Here is a 27,333-nt window from a genome sequence, read left to right as displayed (position 1 = left end):
ATATATTAAACCAGATCAGGATTCTGAAGGGGGGAGTTAGACTAAATTCCATATTTTTTATTTATTTTTTAATCTACCAGAGATTACGATTCTACCAGCGTTTGGCGGGGGCACGTGGCTTGGCGCTGCGTCTTTAGATCTTCCATGACTCTGCAGCCCCCCCCCCCCCCTTATTATAAACCTAGATACAGCCCTTTGTATCTGTCATCTGCCTGAGAAAGGCAGGTGATAGCCATTGGCTGCTCGCATGGGGTGGTGGCATGGAGGGGCGTGGCGGCTGTTGGCAGCGGCACCCTCACGCGGTCCTCCGAGCAGGCGCAGTGTTGGTAAACACACGGCACATTTTTTGGCATGGTGAAGGATGTTGACGGGAAGGGGGGGGAGCACGAACTTCCAATATTTCACTCTTCCCAAATGCGCCAAATGCTAAAACCTTTTTTTTTTCGTGAACGCAAGATTTTTTTTTTCAAGGTTGTAAACTTCCAGAACTCTTAAGAAGTCTCTAACTTAAATTCAACACCATTCTTTGTGAAAGAGGTTTTATTAAAATTGATGTCAACGGTCTCATAGGGTTCACACAATATTTTAGTATTTTCAATTTTAGGCCTTTTTGGGTTTATCAAACTTCTTTTCTTTTTTTGTATTGCTATGGCGATAGAAAGTGTTTTTTTGCTCAAAGATGATCAAGAGACTGGTCTAGAGCTTCAGCATGAGTTAACCGTCAAGAACTGAAGACAAGCTGGCCAATAGGGTTAGGGCCTGCATAATTTGCTTTGTTCAGGTTGTCCGTCGTGCTTTTTGTGTGCGTGTGTCGTAGGCTGGGCTCGCAGAAGGGGGGATTGGAGCGCTGCTCAAGATCCTGCTTCGTATTGTTCTTTTGTAGGCTACTGTACGCAGTGCGAAGGGGGTTAAATCTCGCTCAGCTTTAGCGCTGGTCAAGCTTTCCCCTGTTTTTTGGCAGGCATTTGGAATTTTTATGGACTATATTAATGATCTTTTGAGCTGTGTATTATTTTTTTTTTTTTTTTATTGGTTTCTTAAAGACTCTTCGTGTCTTTTGTCAGGTAGGCCAGTGGTGCTGGCTTTGTGTGTTCAAACTATGGACATCTGGTTGATGCAACCCCCAGCTTGCTGCCATACGAGAAGTGTGAGCTTCTGGGTTATCTCTGTTGCTCGGGATATAGTTACTTGGGATAGATCTGCGAACACAGCCGAGTAGCAGGGCCCACCTCGGTGACAAGGGGTCCCTTGTTGACCCTTCTCATTGTTTGATGAGAAACTTCATATTTTTTTATGTGTGTGTATCTCTGTGTCATGCTTGATCAATTTATCCAATGAATAGGGCACTTGAAGCAGTAGAGCAAGGGACAGTTGCCACGTAATACTAGGGCGGGCAAAGCTGAATGTATAAAGTGTGCATGATTGTGAGCGATCAGAAACCAACAATGACCCTTTTACGTTAAATCCTGAGTAAGATTCGGCATTAAACAATACCCAGAAGAACTGGGGCTTTGGATTGTTGCCCAACTTCTGCCCTACTTCTTGGGCAATACTTCTGCCCAAGTCTATGAAGTAGTGGTTGGGTTTGGACAATATGTCCATACCTTACTAGGAAACTGTGTAGACCTCTTCAGACTTGGTGACCTTAAAAGATAAAGTAGTGATTGGATCAGGACCATATGTCATTGTTTTTAAGTACCTGTGCACACACCCCCAAGACTTGATGGCCTTAGGGTCCCGATTCAAACAGTACTTTATTTTCTATGTCCATACGTTACTAGGGACCCTATGTCCATACGTTACTAGGAAGCTATACAAGCACCCCCAGACTTGGTGGCCTTAGAACATAAAGTAGTGTTTGGATCGGGACCAAATGTTTGTTTTTAAGTACCTGTGCAGACACCCCCAGGCTTGGTGTCTTTAGAAAATAAAGTAGTGTTTGGATAAGGACCATATGTTTATACTTTACTAGAAACCTGCAAAGACATCCCAGGCTTGGTGACCTTAGAAGATATATAGTGGTTGGTTTGGGACTATAGGTTTTGAAGTACCTGTGCAGACACCCCCAGACTTGGTGACCTTAGAACAGGGATATGCAATTAGCGGACCTCCAGCTGTTGCAGAACTACAAGTCCCATGATGCATAGCAAGACTCTGACAGCCACAGGCATGACACCCCGAGGCAGAGGCATGATGGGACTTGTAGTTTTGCAACAGCTGGAGGTCCGCTAATTGCATATCCCTGCCGTAGAAGATAAAAGTAGTGGTTGGATCGGGACCAAACGTTACTAGGAACCTGTACAGGGACCCCCAAACTTGGTGACCTTTAGAAGATAAAGAAGTGGTTGGATCTGGACCATATATCTTTGTTTTTAAGTACTTGTGCACACACCCCCAGACTTGGTGTCCTTAGAAAATAAAGTCGTGTTTGGATAAGGACCGTGTCTATACTTTACTGGAAACCTGCAAAGACATCCCAGGCTTGGTGACCTTAGAAGATAAAAGTAGTGGTTGGTTTGGGACCATATGTTTGTTTTTTAGTACCTGTGCACACACCCCCAGACTTGGTGGCCTTAAAAAATGTAAGCAGTGTTTGGATCGGGACCCTATGTCCATACATTACTGGAAATCTGTACAGACATCCCCAGACTTGGTGATCTTAGAAGATAAGGGATCGTTGCCCGCATTCTCCACCAAAAAAAAAAAGATGATGATAAAGTAGTGGTTTAATCGGGACCATATTTCTTTGTTTTTTTTAAGTACCTGTGCAGACATCCCCAGTCTTGGTGGCCTTAGAAAATAAAGTGTTTTGGATTCAGACCATCTAAGCCATACATTGCTAGGAACCTGTGCAGACACCCCCCAGACTTGGTGACCTTAGAACATAAAGTAGTGTTTTTGATCGGGACTATATGTCCATACATTGCTAGGAACCTATACAGACCTCTCCAGTCTCGGTGATCGTAGAAAATTAAAGTAGTGGTTGGATCAGGACCTTATGTCTAAGTTACTAAGAGCCTGTGCAAACACGCCAAGGATTGGTGACCTTTGGGGGATGGAGTAGTGGTTGGATCGGGACCCTATGTCTATATTCTACTAAGAACCTGTGCAGACACACCCCCAATATAAATCGTTCTAGAGAGAGAACTGTATCACCTGGAATGTTTTTTTTTTCCTGGATTACAGCATTTGTACCCCAAGATAAAGCCAGCAATATCATACGATTGTTTGACAGAACTTTTGATTGTCATCTAATGCCTGGGAAAACCTTAAAGTGTAACCCTAGCCAGATAATTCCTTGTTTTTGTTTTGGACAGCGTGGTGGAAGGGAAGAAGTTTTTGTTGCAGAATGTGGCCCTTTTAGGGAAATTTCCCATCATTTTCTGTCCTGGTGGTAATGTTGTCAATTGGACTCAATTTCCAAAGGGGGGTCACAGCAATAGGAAGCAAATGGAGGCCCCAACCTTACCCAACTCTACTAATATATATTTTTTAGAGTTGTCACTGTTCTAGAAAGTTTCCCTTTCTGCAATAAGGTGCAGACAGGGAAAAAAACAAGGTTCTAGCTTTTCCCCATTCCGGCTTTAAAAGGGTTAATTTCCTTAATGCTGTAAAGCGGGGATCTCAAACTACGCCCCCCCCAGCTGTTGTGGAACTACATGTCCCATGAGGCATTGTAAAACTCAGACATTCACAGACATGAATAGGCATGATTGGGATTGTAGTTCCTGAACAACTGAATGGCCATAGTTTGGAGACCCCTGCTGTAAAGTATTGGCCTGCATGTGACGTGGGTAACTTTGTTTGTCCACAGGTACCTCTTAAGCACCCTGGAGGAACCTGTAGTTTTAATATGTGACTTTTAGACAGAAAGTGAAGGGCTGGCCCATCCCTTTGTGCCTCCTTTGTGGATGTTGATGGTCCATCCTGTGGCCTTTTTTTTTTTTTCGCAGGCGATGGGGATCCCTGGGGAGTTGGAGACCTCAGGGTTCCCGTATTGCCATTGTGCTGCTATACGGAGTTCAAATTTGATTTAAGCAAAAGATTACGGCCTATGCTGGGTCACCCTCTTGGCTAGCTGGGTACCAGGCATGGGCTCGTCCACTGCCCGAGCTATCCTTGAATCCGGCTAAAAGAAGCCATTTGGTACACCATAGTTTCTCATATGTAATGGACAAAACACAAAAGGTTCACCTGGGACCTCCTCCTTTGACAAGTTTCATCCACAATGAGGCTTAATCATAGAAACGTCTCTCTTCATTTTGGGTGAGATGCCCCCGAGGAGGAGGTCTCGGATGAGGCTTCAATTTATTTGTACGCCAGCTTCTTTTTCTTTAACCCGTTTGGTCAAGAACAATTACACTTGTCCTCCATTAGCTCCAGGGAGAATTAAAAAAAAAAACGGGTCAACTTTCGAGCAGGATCGGGATGTGATGGCCTGAAGTTAGCAGGGTGCTGGTGACAATTGAAGGTTTACAGAGAGGTCTGAACCTTTTCATATGGAAAATCATCCCTTTATTAGGGACAGACGTGACGTGTAATAGGCTGTATGTGATAGGATGTCGGCTTTCAACCAAGATTTGTGTGTGTGTGTGTGTGTGTGGGGGGGGGGGCAGGCAATGTAATACCCAGGATTTACTGGGGCTTTTTTCTTTTCTTCCTCCTTTGGTCAATAAACCACATTCAGAAATGTTCTATTCTGACGCAAAGCACCAGTAGTTCAGCAAAAAAAAAAGAGACCATTACATAACCTGGAGGTCATCTTCTAGCAGAATTTGAAGGGTTTGTTCCCAATTAATGATATGAGACCACCGCAGTCTCCTATCCCATGGGATCATAGTGGTTTCATATCTAGTTTTGTTCCTAGCCAGCTTGCAAGGTGGTGCTTTTCTAGTTTGAGTTATTTCCCAATTAATGTTGTTTTGAATTTCTTACAAATTAAAATTTGTGTTCTCTTGGGTCAATCGTGATTGGGGACTGGTGTGGTTCCTACAATTCACTGGGCCTGGGTTTACAATGAACTGTTTAAAATTCTTTGCCAGAATTTTTTTTTTATATCCCCTACGAATATTAATTCCCAATTTAATGATTTTTCTAATGTCTTCCAGAGAAAAATTGGTCTTCTCTTAGGCCAACGTCCAACCATGGTTGGGGGTTGATGTGGTGTTCACTAGGACTGGGTTTACAATGAACTGTACAGAATACTTTACAAAAAGGAATACCGAATAATGATATTCAAATTCCCTCCAAAGAAAAATGAGTCTTCTCTTAGGCCAAAGTTTAACCCTGATGGGGTGGGGGGAGATGTGGTGTTCACAATTTACTGAGTCTGTGTTTACAACTAACTTTTAGAAATTCTTTACAAGGACATTTTCTCGATGTTCCCTACGAATATTAATTCCCAGTTTAATGATATCTGAATTTCTTCTAAAGAAAAAGTTAGTCTTATCTTGGGTCAATATCTAACCATAATTTGGGGGGGGGGTGACTTGGTGCCCACAATTCACTAGAACTGGGTTTACAATGAACTGTAAACTTTACAAGAAACATTTTTCGATATTTCCTACGAATAATAATTCCTAATTAATGTTGTTCGGATTTCTTCCAAAGATAAATTGGTCTTTTCTTAGGCCAATGTCTAACCATGGTTGGGGGGTGATGCGATACCCACAATTCATGGGCACTGGGTTTACAATGAACTGTTCAGAATTCTTTACTAGAAAAATTCCTTGATATTCCCTACGAATATTCATGCTCAATTAATGATATTTGAATTTCTTCCAAAGAGAATTTGGTCTTTGCCAACGTCTAACCATGATTGGGAGTTGAAGGGTGGTGTGGTACCCACAATTCACTGCATCTAGGTTTACATCGCCCTCCAACCCCCAATCATGGTTAGACGTTGGCCTAAGAGAAGACTTAATTTTTCTTTGAAAGAAATTCGAATATCATTTATATAAATCTTGTATAATAATTTGAGAATGAATATTCGTAGGGAATATTGAGAAAGTTTTCTAGTAAAGAATTCTGAACAGTTCATTGTAAACCCAGTGCTAGTGAACTGTAGGCATCACATCGACCCCCCCCCCCAATGATGGTTAGACGTTGGCCTAAGAGAAGACCAATTTTTTCTTTGGAAGAAATTCAAATGTTAATTGTGAATTAATATTCGTAGGGAATATCGAGAAATTAATCTTGTAAAGAATTCTGAACAGTTTATTGTAAACCCAGTCCTAGTGAATTGAGGGTACCACATTACCCCCCCCCCCCAACCATGGTTCTTTACCAGAAATATTTTTCGATATTCCCTACGAATATTAATTCCAAATTTTAATGTTGTTGGAATTTTTTCCAAAGAAAAATTGGTCCTCTCTAAGGCCAACATCTAACCATGGTTCACACAATTCACTGCAACTGGGTTTACATCAACCCCCAACCATTGTTAGACGTTGGCCTTAGAGAAGGCCAATTTTTCTTTGGAAGAAATTAGAACATCATTAATTAAGAATGAATATTCATAGGGAATATCTAGAAATTTAGTCAAGAAATCTAGTAAAGAATTCTGAACAGTTCATTGTAAACCCAGTGACAGTGAATTGTAGGCACCACATCAAACCCCCAATCATGGTTAGACATTGGTCTAAGAGAAGACCAATTTTTCTTTGGAAGAAATTCAAATAATATTTGGGAATTAATATTAGTAGGGAATATTGAGAAATTATTCTTGGAAATAATTCTGAACAGTTCATTGTAAACCCAGTCCTAGTGAATTGTGGGCACCAACCATGGTTAGACGTTGGCCTAAGAAGACCAATTTTTCTTTATGGAAGAAATTTGAATATCATTAATTGTGAATTTAATATTCATAGGGAATATTGAGAATTTATTTTTTTCTTGCAAAGAATTGTGAATAATTCGTTGTAAACCCAGTCCTAGTGAATTGTGGTTACCACATCAACCTCCAACCATCGTTAGACGTTCACCTAAGAGAAGATCTATTTTCTCTTTGGAAGAAACTTAGAAATCACCAATTGGGAATTGATATTCAAAGGGAATATCCAGAATGGTTAGACGTTCGCCTAAGAGAAGATCTATTTTTTTTTTCTAGAAGAAATTCAAACAACATTAATTGGTAATTAATATTTGTAGGGAAATTGAGAAATTAATCTTGAAAAGAATTCTGAACAGTTCATTCTAAACCCAGTCACAGTGACTTGTAGGTACCATATCAACCCCCCCCAATCATAGTTGGCCTAGGAGAAGACCAATTTTTCTTTTGGAAGAAATTTAGAAATCATTAATTTGGAATTAATATTCAAAGGGAATATCCAGATTTTTTTTTTTTTTTTTTTTGCAAAGAATGTTGAACAGTTCGTTGTAAACCCAGTTGTAGTGAATTGTGGGAACCACAACAAACTTCAAAATTCTTTGCAAGAAAAATATCTTGATACTCCGATACGAATATTAGTTCCCAATTAATGAGGTTTGAATTTCTTACAAATTTAGAATTGGTCTTCTCTTAGGCCAATCATGATTGGGGACTGATGTGGTTCCTACAATTCACCGGGTCTGGGTTTACTATGAACTGTTTAAAATTCTTTGCCAGAATTTTTATTTATTTTTTTGATATCTCCTACAAATATTAATTCCCAATTTAATGATTTTCAAATGTCTTCCAAAGAAAAATTGGTCTTCTCTTAGGCCAACGTCTAGCCATGGTTATGTACCCCACAATTCGCTACGGATTACAATGAACTCGTCAAAAAAAGAAAAATTTCTCCCGATTATTCCCTACGAATATTAATTCCTAATTAACGATATTCAAAATTCTTCCAAAAAAAAAGTATCTTCTCTTAGGCCAACATCTAACCATGGTTGATGTGGTGCCCACAATTAGGACCATGTTTACATCTAACTGTTCAACATTCTTTGCAAGAAAAATTTCTCGGAATTCCCTACGTGTAGACTTTTTTTTTTTTTTTTTCTCCTGCCAGTTGATGAAAAGAACGACCCTTGAACCAGGATTGGAAGTAATCTGATACTCCCAGATTATTATGGGCTCTCGTTTCCCAACTGAGAATTACCCAGGAGAGGATTTGCACTCAGCTTGGTGATGGTGTTTACCAGGTTTAAGCTTCGTAGGTTTTTTTTGTTTGCTTGTTTTTGTTTTTTTTTAAATGAGAGATTTTGGTCCTGTTCTCCGGCATAGACCTAACCCCCGAAATTTTATATTTAAAAAAAAAAAATTAAGGTGCTGAGGTTAGAAGGTGACACGGCTCTCGTCTACCAAGGAAGGAGGACAAAGGTGAGACAATCTCTTTGTTGTGCGTTTGGTTAACCCCACCCATTGCCCCAGCGCTGCTATCCCATTCTCCTTTTACTCTTCTCTTGGCTGCCCGCCAGGCCTGTGTAAAGCCAATTTTAGCATTTAAAAGTGACTCAACACGAAGCATTTGCAAACCCGCATCTGTTGGGCGAAAGAGTGTCGAATCACTTGGCAGCTCCTCTTTTGCCCTGCCTAAGAAAAGAAAGCCAAAGGGGTGGGGGACAGAAGGACTAAGTTGCCGATAATAATGTATTTAAAGGGTGTTTCAGCACCTTCGACACCAAAACGTTGGACCTTTTTTAAAACTCGGGGGTCCTCGCTCTGAGACGTTGATGGAAAGAGATGCTTATTATGCAGTGGCGGAGTCTGAGTGACCTCTGGCAAGTCCATTGTGCCTCTGAGGCCTCCGGGTCACGTGTTGGGTGTAGCATGATCCAACGGTCACATGCTTTCTCCTCCATTATGCGCTGCTGTGTCATACTATGCAGAGTCTGGAATTTTTTTCTCTACACTTTTATAAAAAAAAAAAATAGGCAATTTTACCAATTACTGGTCTACCGGATGCCTAAAAATGTGGTGAAACGCATTCGGAATGATAAGGCATGTGGAGTTAAGCGTAAAATAGGGAAAAGGTCATTCCTAAGTTGTAGGAAGTTCTCAAATAGGTAGATTCAGGTAGAGTTAGGCCGGCGAATCAGTAGATACGCCGTCCTAACTCAGAATCTGCGCCGACCTATGTTTAAGTGTATTCTCAAACAGAGATACGCTTAAACATATCTAAGATACGACGGCTTGCGCCGTCCTATCTTGGGTTGCAATATTTCGGCTGGCCGATAGGTGGCGCTTCCATTGCGGTCAGCATAGAATATGTAAATCGGTAGATACGCCTATTCACGAACGTACGCCCGGCCGCCGCAGTACATTCACGCCGTTTACGTAAGAGATAGGCCGCCTAAAGTTAAAGCTGCCCCCTAGGTGGCGTAGACCATGTTAAAGTATGGCCGCCGTTCCCGCTTCGAAATTCAAAAATTTTACGTTGTTTGCGCAAGTCGTCCGTGAATAGGGATTTACGTAGTTTACGTCCACGTCGAAATCAATAGGCCCGTGCGGCGGACTTAGCCGCAATGCACACTGGGAAATGTAGGCGCCCGGCATGCGCTTCGGGTCAAGCCTCATTACCATAAAACACGCCCCCTCAGACAAATTTGAATTAGGCGCCCTTAAGCACGCCAGCCCGCTTTAGGCTACGCCGCCATAACTTAGCAGGCAAGTACTTTGAGAATCAAGTACTTGCCTCGCTAACTTACGGCGGCATAGCCTAAACAAGCTAAGCCGCCGCAAAGTTGCGGCAATCTCCATGAATCTACCTAAAAGTTCTTAGGATAGCACCTTCTTTTTTTTTTTTTAGGCCTTCACTCCAGGCTTAATCCAAACATCGAGGAAAAAATTATCCGCACTCCGGTCATTGCTCTTTAAAAAAAAATCATTGTTACAGTGAACAGACGCACATGAGAACAGTTGACGGGTTTCAGCCTATAAGGCCTTAGTCATAACCACCTTAATCCAAACATTGAGGAAAAGACACTCCGGTTGTTGCTCTTAAAAAAAATCGTTGGTACAGTGGGCAAACGCACATGAGGAAATGGATACCAAGCGCCTTGAGGCGATTCAGTTTGCATATGTAGCGCTATATACAGTTTTTTTCATTCATTCAGAACAGTTGACGGGTTTCAGCCTATAAGGCCTTAGTCATAACCACCTTAATCCAAACATTGCTTCGTGGGGTATTCTGTGTGGAAACCTAGAAAAGTGATGGCAGAAAGACAAAGTAGTCCATTGAGTCCGCCCATAATTTTGTTTTTTTTTCCAAATATTTTGGGGGAACAGTCATTGGACAGCCAAAAATTGCAACCCATAAATGCGCTTGGAGATTGCTTCTGTACCCAGCCCCAAAGCAAACCATCATTTGGTTACACGGGTGGCCGTGGGGCTTACTAGAGTACCAAAATAACCACAAAGATATCCATAAAATATATATTTCCTATTCATGAAGTACTAAAAAGTACATCTGGTCAGATCCATTTCGCACCTCTAAAAACAATGGTGTGCCACAACATTTATCATGGGTTGTCATTTTTGAAACTGTTAACCCAGAATCGATTGAGCCCTGGATTTCTGATGCATTTTGAGACTTGCTCTTCCTCTGTACTTCTCTATACAATGCAGGCAGATCGTGGTCGGTGGGAGGGGGGCTGTACATAGCTTCCTGAAAACATCCCAGCACCTGGCCTTGGTACTCCTCTCAAGTGCCCCCAGCCTTCTTGCCAGCAGTGGGAGGAGTTATGAATGCCTCGATGGGCTAGTGTCAGTCTGGAGGAGTGGGCGGACCTGTGTGGGCTCTAGGTAACGCCCACATGTGACGCTGAACCTCCATGATTCCACTGTGGGCCAGGGAGAGTCACGCTGGAGGGGGACACTCATGGGTGCTCAACCTGTGGCCCTCAGGCTGTTGCGGAACTACAAGTCCCATGAGGCATTTTAAGCCTGACCGTTACATACATGGCTCCCAAAGGCTGAGGCATGATGGGACTTGTAGTTCTGCAACAGCTGGAGGACCGCTGGTTGAGCACCCGTGGACTCAATAAAATGTTGATGATGTTGGACGTCTCAATCGGACGTAGATGACTTTGGACGTCTCAATAGGACGTAGATGATGTTGGACGTCTTCCAGACAGGATATGGGGCGGGGCTCTATCTGACTTGCTGCAGCTTCTAATGCACACTGTGAGAAGCTCGCAGTGTGCAGGGAAAGTCGTTTTTAGTTCAGGGGGGGGGGTCCTGGACAACTGGGCGGGACTGAATGGAAGGGCGGAGCTTGGCGTTAAGAAACGTAGAAGTTCCACCATTCGTTCACCCTGGAGAAATCTGCAAACATGAATAATATATGAAGGGTGGAATGAGAAAGGGACAGCTCCTATAAGAGTGGAGGGAGAGATTTAGATAGGGGGGTCGCCATATGATAACCCCCCGGCCGAACGTATAAGTTACTAATCGGGGCTTGCGATCTGCGGCATATGTTGTTGTTGACACTCTGCGGACGCCAGTCCCTGGCCGGCATGTGTCACATATGTGCGCCGCATAGGGACAAGACGGGGGGGGGGGGGGGGCACCGCATGTGGCCAGTCAGGCCTGGGACCCATCAGACAGGACTGAGCAAGATTCTAAGAAATCCTTTGTGGCGGTTCCAGCCCCCCCCCTCCCCCCCCCTCCGCTCTCCCTCCCCGGAGAATGAGGCCTTTTCACAAGAGATTACTGCAGCCGCTCAAAACTCTCAGACCGTCGACGGCCTGTTAACCAGTTCCTGGCCCGGCCGGGTCCCCCCCCCCCCCCCCCCGGCGTCCTGCTTGCCCAAAACCAGGCCTGGTGCCACGCGGCTCACTCAGGGTTAAGTCAAATGTGAGAATACGGCCCAAAAAAAAATGTATTGTACATTTGCTCCCGAAAGTAAAAAAAAAAAGAAAAGCACTTTGTGGAATTATTTTACTTTTTTTTTATTCCATTTGGCGTGAAAGACAAAGCGGCCATTTTGTTTGGGAGCCGTTTGTCCGCGCACGGCCCGGGCGTAAGGCGCCCCGTGTAAAGAACAAAGTCTAAACGGTCATAGAGGGCCAATTAACGCTTCAACCTCTCTTCCTTGCAAAGGGGAGGGGGGGTAATGCCCCAACCTAGTGCCCGACACCCTCCTAGGTTATGCGTCTGTACCCGCCTCGCTTACCGCCCTGATGATGCAGCTCATGAAGGGTGGGGAAAACGCCAACTGCGTTATGGGTGCCGACCGCTCACTTTAGGGATTAGGTTAGCCATTGTAAAGATGGAGTATTGGGGCACTGAGAGGTCTACAAAAAAGTGTTGGCTCTTGGGGATTTCAGTGGTAATATCTGCTTTGTAGAGCTGGCTGGGGCCCCTCTTAACTGCTATTAAAAAAAAATAAAACGCACAAGGGTGGACAGAGGCTGGGCAAAGATACTTGACATATTGGTTCAGCGTGGACGCATCGTTTTAGGGCGGAGCCGAGAGTCTACTTGGATAGGACTAATGTGATGTGCATGGTGTGAGCGGGGCACTTACGGCAACCTATGGAACGGATGTGCGTTTCACTATTGCAACCATGGCAGTTCACGTCCATTGGAAGGTGTGTTGAATTGATGGCATTGCATTTAATGCGCAACACAGTGTGAATGGGCCCCAACGTGAGCAGCCCACAACCTTTGACCGATTGTGTTACCAAAAACGCATCCTTAGCTCATCATAGGGCCATGATGGTGAATATTCTGCGCTATGTTCCTTGTTGAGCTTCTCCTATATCGGTCATTGTAGGTGGTACAGGTCTGACAAGGATCACAAAACCCGACCATATGGGGGAGGCGTGCCCATGATGGAGGGGGCGTGTCCCATCTATAAATCTCTATAACCCATGATGGAGGGGGCGTGTCCCATCTATAACTCTCTATAACCTATAACATCTCTGAGTGTCATGGCGGCTGTTTGTCCAGAGCAGCGGTGACCCATTGGCTGGGGTCTAGCCAGATTGACTCTAAAAACGCTGTTTGACCAGATTTTTTTTCCCTGTATTCGCTGTTGCTGAACTACAGTCTTGAAGTGGTCGGAAGATTGTTGGCCGAAACGTGTTAGGCTTGTCGAACTTTGAATGCAAGCCAAAGGCTTAATAAAAGAAGCATAGAAGATCAGAGACTGCCGACTCCACAAACCAATTGAATAATATAAGGAGCCAAATTTTTGGGCATACCTCTATTGGGCAAAATATTGACTAACTAATCTTCGGGACCATTATTTCTTACTTTTCAAACTCAATTTGAACAATTATTTGTAGAATTTTTATTTGGCGAACCATCAATAGTTTATCGATCCCATTGTCTACATCAGTCTTTCTCAACAAGGGTTCCTCCAGAGGGGGCTATGGGTTCATTCACCATTTTCTGCCTCGGATTGGTTACCACTGACGCCAATTAGATTTTCAGATGTTTGTAAGAGTGGCATTCTTACCACTGACCACCAATGTAAGGAGGCTTCTTCATTGACCGCCAATGTAAGGAGGCTGCTTCTTAATTGACCGCCAATGTAAGGAGGCTACTTCTCCATTAACCAACCACCAATGTAAGGAGGCTACTTCTCCATTGACCGCCAATGTAAGGAGGCTACTTCTCCATTGACCGCCAATGTAAGGAGGCTACTTCTCCATTGACCGCCAATGTAAGGAGGCTACTTCTCCATTGACCGCCAATGTAAGGAGGCTACTTCTCCATTGACCGCCAATGTAAGGAGGCTACTTCTCCATTGACCGCCAATGTAAGGAGGCTACTTCTCCATTGACCGCCAATGTAAGGAGGCTACTTCTCCATTGACCGCCAATGTAAGGAGGCGACTTCTCCATTGACCGCCAATGCAAGGAGGCGACTTCTCCATTGACCGCCAATGCAAGGAGGCGACTTCTCCATTGACCGCCAATGCAAGGAGGCGACTTCTCCATTGACCGCCAATGCAAGGAGGCCACTTCTCCATTGACCGCCAATGTAAGGAGGCTACTTCTCCATTGACCCGCCAATGTAAGGAGGCTACTTCTCCATTGACCGCCAATGTAAGGAGGCGACTTCTCCATTGACCCGCCAATGCAAGGAGGCCACTTCTCCTCCATTGACCCGCCAATGCAAGGAGGCCACTTCTCCTCCATTGACCCGCCAATGCAAGGAGGCCACTTCTCCTCCATTGACCCGCCAATGCAAGGATGCCACTTCTCCTCCATTGATCCGCCAATGCAAGGATGCCACTTCTCCTCCATTGACCCGCCAATGCAAGGAGGCCACTTCTCCTCCGTTGACCCGCCAATGCAAGGAGGCCACTTCTCCTCCGTTGACCCGCCAATGCAAGGAGGCCACTTCTCCTCCATTGACCCGCCAATGCAAGGAGGCCACTTCTCCTCCATTGACCCGCCAATGCAAGGAGGCCACTTCTCCTCCATTGACCCGCCAATGCAAGGATGCCACTTCTCCTCCATTGATCCGCCAATGCAAGGAGGCCACTTCTCCTCCATTGACCCGCCAATGCAAGGAGGCCACTTCTCCTCCATTGACCCGCCAATGCAAGGAGGCCACTAAAACTTGGGTACTTAAAAATCTCCATAGGCAATGTTTTAAAACTTTTTACAGGTTACCAGTTTAGAGTTACAGAGGAGGTCTAGTGCTAGAATTGTTGCTCACGCTCTAACACACGCGGCAATATCTCACATGTGTGGTTTGAAGGGCGTTTACATATGTGGGCGGGACTTGCGTGTGTGTGTTCACTTCTAAACGCGAGCTACCGAGGACGGGGGGCGTTTTTATACTTTATTTTTTGATCACATGATCACATCCCTTGTAATAGGAATGGTGTGTGACAGGTCCACCACACATCTCTCCTACAAGCTGGAAAGCATGAGATTGGTGAATTTTTTTTTCCCCCCGATCTCATGCTGACCGCGGCTTTGTTTACTTCCGGGAACCCGGGCGTGACGTCATAACGTCGCGCCTGGGCCTCCGACGGTCATAGAGATGACTGGACGGAAATCTCTATTGTCATCGTCCAGGCGCCGGATGATTCGTTCTCTGGGCCCCCGATGACATGGGAGAGCCCGGAGAAGCACCAGATGGTGAGGGGGGGAGGGTGTCCCATCCCGTCACCTATAAGGACGATCAAGCGGCGGAACTGCCGCTATGATCGTTCTTATGGTGCGCAGAATCGCCGGCTGCAAATGATATCTGATGCCTGTAGCTGCACCCATCATTCAGATGTTGTCCAGGACGTCATATGACGTCCAGCGGTAGGGAAGTGGTTAAAGTTTTTGCGCATGGAATCCCTGCACAGACGTCTGCCAGCGGCGACATGCAACACTTTTCCCACTTGGCACAGTGGGCACTTGAGCCACCTATGTTGGGGCCTATTAATACCGGGGCGTTGGGCTCTTTTTGGTTGACGCCATACGCATGGACGAGGCAAAAAGCCTTTTTTTTTTTTTGACCAATCACACCAACAAACTGGGGAAGGGAGCGTTTTATCCCGAAAATCGTAAAAGGCGTTCGAAAATAAAACCACGGTCGTGCCCCTTCACCAGCTCATGCAATCGCGTACGATGCACGCACTGTCGTGTGAACCCCTAAGGTATGTTTGGGTAGCTGCAGATCGCCAGCAGGGGCTCTTTCCCCAACCCCCCGAGAGAGCAAGTGAAAAAAGTAAAAAAAAAACAAACAACAAAAACACCAAAGGAATGTCACCTAAATTTTTTGCCGGTTGAACGCTCGCCCTGAATTGCTATTCTGGGACCAGCCTGCCCTATTTTTAGAAAGCGGGCAGAAGTTGGTTTTAAAATTAGCGGTAAAGTGGTGGTTGGGGGGGAGGAATAATTTGGGGGACTTTTTTTTTTCTCAGACAGCGAGCGGTTGCGGCAATTAGTCGCGGTCCTGTTTACCCCCGCGTCAAACCGACACGCGTTTGGCTGTCTAATTATTTTGTGAGCCCATGAATGCAGCGTTTGAGAAGGGCGAGTTTATGAGCCTGATTTTATGAGGGTACAAGGACAAGCCATCAGCACCCCCCCCCCCTCATTTTTTTCCCCTCGACTCTATTAACAGTTAAAGGGGGGGGGGGGGATTGTGACCACCCTTACAATAAAAAACCTCGAGGCTTTTAGTAGGCTATTAAAGCAGACTTCATTTCCTAGAGCGCGGAGACCCTCGTGAGACGGCCAACAATAAGGGTTTTGTTTGCTCTGAGAGAGACCTAGGCTGGGTTCTGGATAAGGGGAGGGGGTGATGGGAGATTAATAGCACCCCCATGGGCCGGCTCCTCGCATACACCTTTTTTTATTAACCATTTTCCTCCCAGGTAGGACAAAAAAAAAGCTTTTATTACAGGGGAGGGGGAGTCAGATATAGTTTTGCATCTTAAAAATTGCCCGTAATTGGGCCTGGCGAGCAGCAGCTAGACGACAATGCCAACTCCATCCAAATTTCCCTGCAGTAGTTTAGACCCCCCAGTAAGTTGTGTCTCTGCCCCTCCCACAATGGTGAGATTTCCCTGCAGTAGTTTGTGTCTCTGCAACTCCCACAATAGTGAGCTACTCCCCCCCCCCCCCCCAGTAGTTTGTGTCTCTGCCCCTCCCACGATAGTGAGATCCCCCCAGGAGGTTGTGTCTCTGCCCCTCCCACAATGGGAAAATTTCCCTGCAGTAGTTTAGACCCCCCCCGTAGGTTGTCTCTGCCCCTCCCACAATGATGAGACTTCCTGTAGTAGTTTGTGTCTCTGCCCCTCCCACAATAGTGAGATAACCCCCCCAGTAGGTTATGTCTCTGCCCCTCCCACAATAGTGAGACCCCCCCCCCCCCCAGTAGGTTGTGTCTCTGCCCCTCCCACGATAGTGAGATCACCCCAGTAGGTTGTGTCTCTGCCCCTCCCACAATGGGAAAATTTCCCTGCAGTACTTTAGACCCCCCCCCCCCAGTAGGTTGTCTCTGCCCCTCCCACAATGATGAGACTTCCTGTAGTAGTTTGTGCCTCTGCCCCTCCCACAATAGTGAGATCCCCCCCCCCAGTAGGTTGTGTCTCTGCCCCTCCCACAATGGAGAGATTTCCCTGCAGTAGTGTGTCTCTGCCCCTCCCACATTAGTGAGGTCCCCCAGTAGGTTGTGTCTCTGCCCCTCCCACAATAGTGAGATCCTTCCTAGTAGGTTGTGTCTCTCTCTCTTTGCCCCTCCCACAATGGTGAGATTTCCCTGCAGTAGTTTGTGTCTCTGCCCCTCCCACAATGGAGAGATTTCCTGCAGTAGTTTGTGTCTCTGCCCCTCCCACAATAGTGAGATCCTTCCTAGTAGGTTGTGTCTCTCTCTCTTTGCCCCTCCTACAATGGTGAGATTTCCCTGCAGTAGGTTGTGTCTCTGCCCCTCCCGCAATAGTGAGACCCCCCTATTAGTTTGTGCCTCTGCCCCTCCCACAATGGGGAGATTTCCCTGCAGTAGTTTGTGTCTCTGCCCCTCCCACAATAGTGATATTTTCTGCAGTAGTTAATGTTTCTGCCCCTCCCACAAGTCCATAATGATTCCTATGGTTCATGATCTTTTTCCATACACCGTTTTTGGAATTGTCTATGATGAATTATCTTGGCTGGCATTGCTTACCCCCCCAACATTCTATATCCATTCTGTCCGATGTGGACCCACTTTTGTGTTGTCTCTCTAGTCTGCACTTTTTGCTTTTTCTTCTGATTTGCCTTTTATTATATCTGATCTTATGACTTGTACGGCATCTAACTGACCACGTCTACATAATACAGTCCGAGGGTCAATAGCTAGAAGAACTTTTTCTATAATGACTTTGCATGAACACGGGTGATTGCTTCGACCCGGAATAGATATACTCTGAGCCTCATCGCAGATCAACAGAGATTGGAAAATTCATCCTGAACGGTTAATTTTCTTTACCCGAGATCTGATGTCTTGAGGCAGTCTGGATGACTCCTCTCTAGAGCACTCGGCCGTTGATGCAAGCAGTGGGAGGAGCTATGCAAATATCAAAATGCCTCGATGCGTGAATGTCAGTCTGGAGGAGTAGGCATTCCTAGGCAGGCCTCATTTACATATGTAACGCCCACTTGTGGTTGTCGGCCTCCATGATTGAAAGAACTGGAGTCTGGTGAATGAAAGAGAAGGGCCAGGAACAGTCAAGATGGGAGAGGGAATGGTTAGATGATGTGGTGGGCTCTGACCAGCTTCTAATGCACTTTGTAAGAAGGTCACAGTGTGCAGTGAAATCGGAGTAAGCCATTTCACTCCAGGAGATGAGTCGGTACACCTGGAGGATGAAGGTCAGGTTTAAGACGGAGCAAGTTTTGTCATGTTGGATACTCTTTTTAAAGTGATAAGAACGATAAATGGTTCACATTGCTAGAGTTCCACAGCGACGTTTTTCTCAACTCTGCTCCCGATAAAGCCCCACTTGTGTCCTAGAGCCGTGTCGCTTCTGATGAAGCCCCACGTGTCCTGAGAGCCGTGTCCCTCCCGATGAAGCCCCCACTTGTCCCGAGAGCCGTGTTGTGCCCAATGAAGCCCCCACGTGTCCCGAGAGCTGTGTACCTCACGATGAAGCCCCCACGTGTCCTGAGAGCCATGCCGCCCCCGACTTGAAGCCCCACGTGTCCCGAGAGCCGCGTTGTGCCCAATGAAGCCCACACGTGTCCCGAGAGCCGTGTCCCTCCCGATGAAGCCCCCACATGTCCCGAGAGCCGTGCCGCTCCCGACGAAGCCCCCACATGTCTCGAGAGCCACGTCGCTCCTGATGAAGCCATTTCGAGTCTGCACGACCCTCTTCAAATTTGAATTCCTTTTTAACCCCTTTCTAGTTCATTTCCGTCCCGTTTTACTTTTGTTCAATTTGCTCCTAATCATATATACTCGTTCTGCTTTTTTTTTTTTTGATCCCACCCTTGTGTGCCCTTTTTGTTTTATGTTTTTTTTTTTTTTTTTTCCTTTTTGTATTTTATCTCATCTCAAGTGATGGAATATTACCTGCATGCGTTCTTCAGGGATTTTTTATCGTCCGACTTCCTTTGCTTATAACCCTGTGTATTTGTAGTACCCTAGCGGTTTAAAACTTGAAGCCCAGGCATGAAGTTGGGAAGCATCAGTGCTCTATGCTAATCCAACGGTGATGCTTGTGCTAGTGAAGAACTTGTTGACAGGACGAGAGTGTTGACTTCATAAGTGTTCTGCTGCTCCCCTTTTTTTTGTAATCCAATCACATTTCAGCCTATCTTGATGTTGGAAGGTCACTTGGCCTTAATGTAACGTAAAGTAGAATTCCAGGCTAAACCCTAAAAATGTTCCCCTCCCCTCTTAACACCTTTGCTGACTAACCTGTGTGGAAGAAATATCTATATATACTTATTTTTTCAGGATTATCTGCTCTGGTCACATGAGCCGGCTGCAGGGGAGAAGAGGGAGCGCTGAGAAAGGAATGGGGCTATAGGGGTGACGTGGGCATTCCTAGCCGCTGCAAGGGAAAGGAGAGAGCGCTCAACAACGGTTAGGAATTCCTGGGAGTGGCGACGTCACACAGGCAGCCATGGCCCATCTGTTCTTGGCGCTCTTTTCCCCTGCAGCTGCCGCTGGCTAACATCGGGGGGGGGTATAACATGACCAGAGGGGTGGGAATTTTTTTTAAGATGACGTTTTTAGCTATGGATTCCATTTTAAGTTGCATTAAGGCCAAGTAACATCTCATCAAAAAAAGCTAAAATGTTGAATCCTGCAGATCACATCTTTATAATAACGGAATACTCTGTAGTTCTGTGAGTTGTTGTCTTATATGTTGGTGCTGAACTTTATATTTTTGAAGCTTTAGGACTTCTGTTCTAATTTCTTTTTCTTTTGTCTTTTTTTTCTTAATGGCCAGGTTGCAAAATCAAGGCATTGAGGGCCAAAACCAATACATACATCAAGACGCCCGTCCGGGGAGAAGAGCCAGTGTTCATGGTGACCGGACGGCGAGAGGACGTAGCCATGGCAAGACGTGAGATAATTTCTGCGGCAGAACATTTCTCCATGATCAGAGCTTCCCGTAACAAAGCCGGCACTGCCTTCGGCAGCGCCCCGACTCTACCCGGTCAAGTGACTATCCGAGTGCGAGTCCCGTACAGAGTGGTGGGTCTGGTGGTCGGACCCAAGGGCGCTACCATTAAACGGATCCAGCAGCAGACCAACACCTACATCATCACGCCAAGCCGCGACCGAGACCCCGTCTTCGAGATCACGGGGGCCCCGGGAAACGTGGAGCGCGCCCGGGAGGAGATCGAGACGCACATCGCGGTACGCACCGGGAAAATCCTCGAGTACAACAACGAGAACGACTTTCTCTCCAGCAGCCCGGACTCGGGCATGGAAAACCGATACCCGGAAAGCTGGAGGGTGCACGGCACGGCGGGCGGGTGCAAGCCCCTCTCGACCTTCCGGCAGAACAGCCTTGGCTGCATCGGCGACTGCCCGACCGAGCCGGTTTACGAGACGCCGAGGCTCAACGATCAAAACGAATTCAACTACGGATACCTGTTCCCCAACTACAAGCAAGAGGTGTATTACGGCGTGGCCGAAACCGGAGGTCCCATGTGGGGCGGTCAGGAGAACAACGGCTCCACGCCAAATATTTTCACAAAGCAACAGCGTTCCGGGAGTAGCGGTACAATCCAGACCAACTCCACGCAACGGTCTCCGGAATCCGGCCTTTCTAGCTTGCCAAGGAGGAGCCAAGGGGAAGCTCTTCAAGGCTTTACCAAGATCAACGCCACTCGGACCTCCATTTCGGGAAGCCGGGAGTGCATGATCTGCTTCGAAAGCGAGGTCACAGCTGCACTTGTTCCCTGCGGACACAACCTCTTCTGCATGGAATGCGCCGTCCGTATCTGCGAGCGCAACGAACCCGAATGCCCCGTTTGCCATGCATCTGCCACTCAGGCTATCAGAATATTTTCTTAAAGAGACGCAGGGAATGGGACTGTGGGTAAGGGAAATGAAAAGAAGGAAACAAAAAGGGTGCCAGGACTTTGTGGTGCATAGAGGTCAACAAACCCGATATTTAAACTTCATCGAAAAATCTTACCGCCAATTTAACTTATCAGGAACCTTTTCGATGAGAATGTGGACATGTTTACTGGTTTCATGAAAGGGGGGGAGGGGTCACCCTTCCCAAAAATCACAACGGTTTTTCTGGGGATATTGTACACTCCCCCAAAAAAAATCACTCAGTACCAGATGTACTTTTTTTTTTTTTTATAATTTTTTTTTATTTTTTATTTTTTATTTTTTTTACACGAGAACATTGGATAAAAGCAGGTTTTCCATCAGATGACACATTGAAGTTGTGGATTTAAAAACAAAAAAAACAAACGTTGAGCGTATAATAAGAACAGAGTTGATTAAAGAGGAACAAATTTTTTTTTTGATGCAGTCCAAACCTTGAACGTCTGCTGCCGTTTTAGTGGATGACCGATGGGAGGCGCTGTTCTTGCGAAGAAAGGAATTACGTGTACCTAAAAAAAGTAAAGACTGATCGATACAAACATTGGGAGTTTTCGTTAGTACAGCGGTTACGTTTTTTTTTTCTTTTTTTTTCATTCCCCACGTGTGCTGTTATTGTTGTCCTCTTCGGAATTTTTTTTGAAAAAAGAAAAAAAAAAAGCGGGCAGCTTTAGCAGAAGGGCTAAATCGAGGATTATTGGACGAAGCGTTTTATGGGCACTCAGGGGTACTTCTAGCCAGGTTCAAAAAAATGTTTTTAGGCATTTGCAGGCCCCTCCCTCCTGCGTCCAGTGATGCCTTTTTTTTTTTTCCTCACTTTTTCTGCCTGACTACAGAAATCTGTTTTATCGTGTTTTTTTTTTTTAACTAGCAAAAAAAAAAAAATTACGAAAAAAATAAAAAAAACTGTACGTATCAAACTCTGGGAACCTGCAACATTGAGGACACAACACTTACCTCGCGCTCAACAAAAAATGCAGCTTAATCTAACGTTTTTTTTTTCTTCTAATTTTTAACCGTCATTTGCTGATTTCTTCTTTTTTTTTTATTTTTTTTTTTTATTATTTAAATTTATTTTTTAAATGGAAAAAATAATAATAATCCGCCGGGATTTAAGCACCACGAAAAAAAAAATTACAACGAAAATAACACACAACTATCAGGACTTATGCATGGAACTCTTGCTTTCTTTTTACAAAAGACAAGGGTGGGTGGGGGGGCGGGGAGGGTAAAAATATACATTTCTTTTGTTTTTTACTGTGCACTGAATTTGAGGCACCAAGAATTGCGGTCCTCTTTTTATCTCAGACAACTGCCGCTGTACTGTACCTGCCAGGTGTCTATGGCCATTTTTTTTAGATGAGCAAAAGCAGTCCAAGTTTTTTCTTTTTTTCTTTTAAGCAGGAGAGCACTGAGGTGATGAAACGGAGGAACACTTCCAATTGTGTCCACAGGACTTTTTTTTTTTATTATTTTTTTTTTTTCCTCCTGAATGCAAAGAAAAAAAAATGTAAAAAACAAAAAGTTATTTTCTTCCTTGGAACTGGACAAGACAGAACATTTTATTGATAATGCAGATACGTTGGACCAAAGTTTCACGTGCTGGGGGGGGGGATCAAAAAATAATATTGTTTTTAGATTGTGCCATGTGTTTAAAAACTCCAGCTTTTTTGACCACTTTTTTGCCGTGTTAGGGTCTTCGGATCAAATTTTTTTTTTAACGGGGACGACAGTCAAAACCAGAGGGGGTTGCGATACAAAAGACTGCGCCCTGTCATATATATTGCTCATCTCATCCAATATATACATATATATCTTTATTTTTTTTTTATTTTTTTTTCATCCCTTTGTTAGATTAGGGTTGGTTTAATCCAAAATTTGGTGCTTCCTGGATGATACCATCCCTATATTTTTTTTTTTTTTTTATTGGGACTAGAACAACACTAGGTCATGGCATTTTCTCAAAAGAAGTTGCAAAACTTTTTTTCCACTTGTGTTCTATGAACTCTAAAATACCATTTTATTATTATTTTTTTGGTATCTGAAGATTCCAACAAAAAAAAAAAATTATCCTTGTGCCATCATCCAGTGGTGGTGTGTTCCATTTTTCAACGCTTCCCTGGCGAAAGGGGGTGGGGCCTGTTCCTTTTTTTTGGCCTCATTTCATACCGCACCTGTGAAAAAAAAAAAAAACGCTTCCCATTTACTTTGCATCTGATGCATCCGAAATGTGAGGTCAAGGGATGTGAAGCTTCCCCAATTTCCTCCCCCTACCCAAGAAAATAAAAATACCAATATTCTTTAAAATGGATTTTTATGGGAAACAAAGTTCACCCAAATATTTCAAAAAAAATTTATACTTTCGACATTTTTTTTATATATATAATTTTTTTAATGTATGGTTTTAAATGTATGTAGCACTCCTTTATAGCTTATTACGGATTAGCAGTATTTTTTTTTTGTTTTTATTTAAATCAAAATGTAGCAGTTTTACTTTTTATTAAAGAAAAAGGGACCTAATGGGGGGGGGGATAAATATTTCAGGTCAGTCTTGGTGGGAACTGCTCAGTCAGGTCTCGTAGGACAGGATAGGCTCGAGATGGGACTGTTTTTTTTGTTTTTTAAAATGACTGCATGAGTCTACATTGTCAAAAGAGTTTGGTTGAATTATTTTAATTCCGCTCTCAAAGCTTCTAAAGGTCTTTTATTTAAAAAAAAAATCAAAAACACAAAAAAAAAAAAGCCTTCAGTGGGAATGTATTTACTGCACTGAAGAGTTTTAACAGTTAAACTACCAGTCTTACAAGTCTTTTTGTAAAGCTTGCTTACTCGTTCATAACCAACTACACCTCCAGGGTTGGTCAACCTTCTTTACGTTCTTGCATACTCCTTCCAATGGTTGATACATTTCATGAGAAAGAGAGGGAAAAAAAAGCACTTTTCATAAAAAATTTGGTTCCATGGATATTGGAGGAAGTTTGTGAGATGGTCCAGCAGTTTGCTGCACCTGGGCCCGTTCTCTCTCTAGGATTGTGGTGGTACACTCCTTTGTGTCGCAGAATGGATAGTCAGACGTAAAGGAGGACCTTGGGTCCTTCAGACCTAAAGGAGGACCTTGGGTCCTTCAGGCCTAAAGGAGGACCTTGGGTCCTTCAGGCCTAAAGGAGGACCTTGGGTCCTTCAGGCCTAAAGGAGGACCTTGGGTCCTTCAGGCCTAAAGGAGGACCTTGGGTCCTTCAGGCCTAAAGGAGGACCTTGGGTCCTTCAGGCCTAAAGGAGGACCTTGGGTCCTTCAGGCCTAAAGGAGGACCTTGGGTCCTTCCGGCCTAAAGGAGGACCTTGGGTCCTTCCGGCCTAAAGGAGGACCTTGGGTCCTTCCGGCCTAAAGGAGGACCTTGGGTCCTTCCGGCCTAAAGGAGGACCTTGGGTCCTTCAGACCTAAAATGGTGTCTAGACCTTTTTTTCTCTATACTTGCCCAAAGTTTTTGGGAGACAAGGGATCCTGTCGTGAAGTATGTGATGGAAGCGTCTACTTTTTCATGGGCCTCGTGCCATCTACTCCACCTTATCTTTTAGTCGTTGCCCCACGACTAGAGGGATTCTGAGTAGACTGATGGCTAGCCCTCCTCACTAAGAGCTGCTTGGTGGTGGCCCATTTGGTATCACATTTTGGTTTGAGGTGACCTCTTATTTTTTTTTGTCTTTGTTTAATTGAAAAGTGGGTTTTGAGAAAGCCGTTAAAGAATTTTCGCACTTACCATAGTCTACTCTTCCACAAAGAGTAACCATTTTTGAGTTGAGGTGAAGCTGCAGCTGATGAAGACCTTGTGGGTAGAAACAATGACCATTTACCGACCTATTTAATTGGTAGAGGAAACTGGCATAGCCGAATCACATAAACTAGCCTTGTGATCACCATTTTAAAGGGGCTGAATTTTCGGTGATGTCACCAGTCTCTAAGATTGGATGAGCTACATCCTTAGTGATGTCAACAATCTTTAATTGCGGGTGGACCATCCTTGGTGATGTCGCCAATCTTTATTCGGATAGGACTACATCCTCGGTGATGTCACCAATCTCTAATTGGGTGGGCCATCCTTGGTGATGTCACCAATCTCTAATGATGGGCTACGTCCTTGGTGATGTCAACAATCTCTAATTGGGTGGGCCATCCTTGGTGATGTCACCAATCTCTGATGGACTACGTCCTTGGTGATGTCAACAATCTCTAATTGGGTGGGCCATCCTTGGTGATGTCACCAATCTCTAATTGGGTGGGCCATCCTTGGTGATGTCAACAATCTCTAATGATTGAATAAGCTACATCCTTGGTGATGTCACCGGTCTGTAGTGAATGGATAGTCTACATTCTCAGTAATGTCACTGGTCTTTGATTGGATAGGCTACATCCTCTGATGTCACTGGTCTATAATGAATTGATTTGGTGACATCACCAAGAATGCAGCCTGTCTCTAATGATTGGATAAGCTACATCCCTCTGTGATGTCACCAGTCTCTAATGAATGGATAGGCTACATCCTCCGTGATGTCACTCGTCTCTAGTGCATGGATAGGCTGCATTCCCAGTGATGTCAGCGCTCTCTAGTGAATTGATAGGCTGCATTCTCAGTGATGTCACCGGTCTCTCGTGACTAGATAGGCTGAATTCTCAGTGATGTCACCAGTCTCTAGTGAATGGATAACTACAGTATATTATGAGTTGATATCACCTGTCTAAAAATATGGGAGCATTATGGGCGATGTCTCTGCTCTCTAGTAAAGGGTTAGGCTGCATTATGAGTAGCGGTGCACCGAAATGTTAAAATTCTGGACCAAAACCGAAAACTGATGATGCACTTGGCCGAATTCCGAAAACCAAAATGGACATTTTTGTAAAATATATATATTTTTTTATATATAATTGTATTATATTCGACTTTTTACTAGTTTTTGAAGCTCTTTTGCGTTAAAAAAAAAAGCTTAAAAAAAATTGCATCAGTAACGCACCTCCCCATTTGAAAATGCATCAAAAGCGCACCCGTGTTGCATTCTTTTAATGTGTTTTTTGAGTCACGTGACCTATTAAAATCACGGTACAACCGTGTGCTTTTTTTTTTGTGGCCATTATAGGCACTTTTATATCGGCAAAATGCCAATAACCCTATATTCGGCCAATTCAATCGGTGCATCCCTATTTATAAGTGATACCACTGGCTTAAAATTAATGGTTAGGCTGCATTCTGAGATATATATCTTTTGTTTTCTAGTGGACGGATAGCTCCGTGATATCACCTGTATCCAGTGCATGGATAGGCTATGTTTTCGGTGATGTCACCAACCTCCACTGAGGTTGATAGGTTGCATTCTCTGTGTCTGCCGAATTTGATAGTCTGCTTTCCCAGTGATGTCTCCCTTGGTCTAGTAAAGAGCAGAGCTGTATTCGGGGTGCTTGTCTTGTTTTAGTATTAAATGGATAGACTGTATTCTTCATGGTATTGCCGATCTTTTGGTGAACAGATCGGTGCTGCTTTCTCAGTGCTGCAATTGCTCTCTAGTGAAAGTATAGGCGTGTAGTTCAGTAAAATTCTGGCCTCTAGTGACTGGTTATGCTTCGTCCCTAACGATATTGCTCGTCTCTAGCACATGGATAGGTTGCCTCCTCAGACACGTCCTTTTTAGTGATTGGATAGGCAACATTTTCCGTGAAGTATTTCCATTTCAGAAAACGGCTTTCTCAACAACCACGTAGGCGATGGTTACCCATTTGATACCGACTGTGAACCAAATGAACAGAAATGGTGGGGAAACTGACTTGAAATTCTGAAGGACATGTAAGGGGTCTACCACCCGCACGCCAGTTGACACTCAAAAGTGCCGTAACCTTGTTGCCTGGATCGACTTTCTCAGATTATCTTCTTTTTTTTTTTTTTTTTGGCATATGGTGCTTTACCAACGGAGGTTATGTAACCTGTATCAGTCAGGCCAAAGCTTTCTCCATTTTCTAAAGTGCACTACAAACATGACAATTAGGACCTGGTTGTTGTGGGTTACATTACTTTTTGAACAACCCGTTTTCTGAAGCCTTGTGCCACTTTTGTTTTTTGTGAATGGTGCTTCGTTGTGTCAAAACATTTCAGGATTGTCTTTTACATGTGAATTCAGTTTTGGCTTTTTTTTTTTTCTTTAAACATACGGCACTTCAAATAGACACGGTTCCCCCCCCAAAAAAGGGGGTATCTACTGGCATCACATAAATAGAGATATATGTTAAAGGATAGAAACTTTCCTCCTGTGACCGATAGGATTGTGGATACTTAGCTGATCGAAGGGATACTGTATAACCTGATGGGTCGTAGCTTTGGAAAGAAAGGTTTGGAGACGGCCTCCTCCCGG

The 27,333-nt window shown here is 44.5% G+C and overlaps 1 protein-coding gene across 1 annotated transcript in view; it reads left to right on the top strand.

Annotated features, from left to right (window-relative positions):
- Positions 1-21,160, top strand: part of MEX3A (mex-3 RNA binding family member A) — a 29,308-nt gene extending 8,148 nt beyond the window's left edge. The window contains exon 2 of the mRNA XM_040332620.1: positions 19,823-21,160. Within this exon, the coding sequence (XP_040188554.1) occupies positions 19,823-20,898 (1,076 nt within the window). The 3' untranslated portion in view covers positions 20,899-21,160. The remainder of the gene's footprint in view (positions 1-19,822) is intronic.
- The last annotated feature ends 6,173 nt before the right edge of the window (positions 21,161-27,333 follow it).

This window comes from Rana temporaria, chromosome 13, assembly GCF_905171775.1.
Source record: "Rana temporaria chromosome 13, aRanTem1.1, whole genome shotgun sequence".
Taxonomy (NCBI): Eukaryota; Metazoa; Chordata; class Amphibia; order Anura; family Ranidae; genus Rana; species Rana temporaria.
Note: the sequence above shows the minus strand (reverse complement) of the source record. Positions and strands in the feature narration are given on the sequence as shown.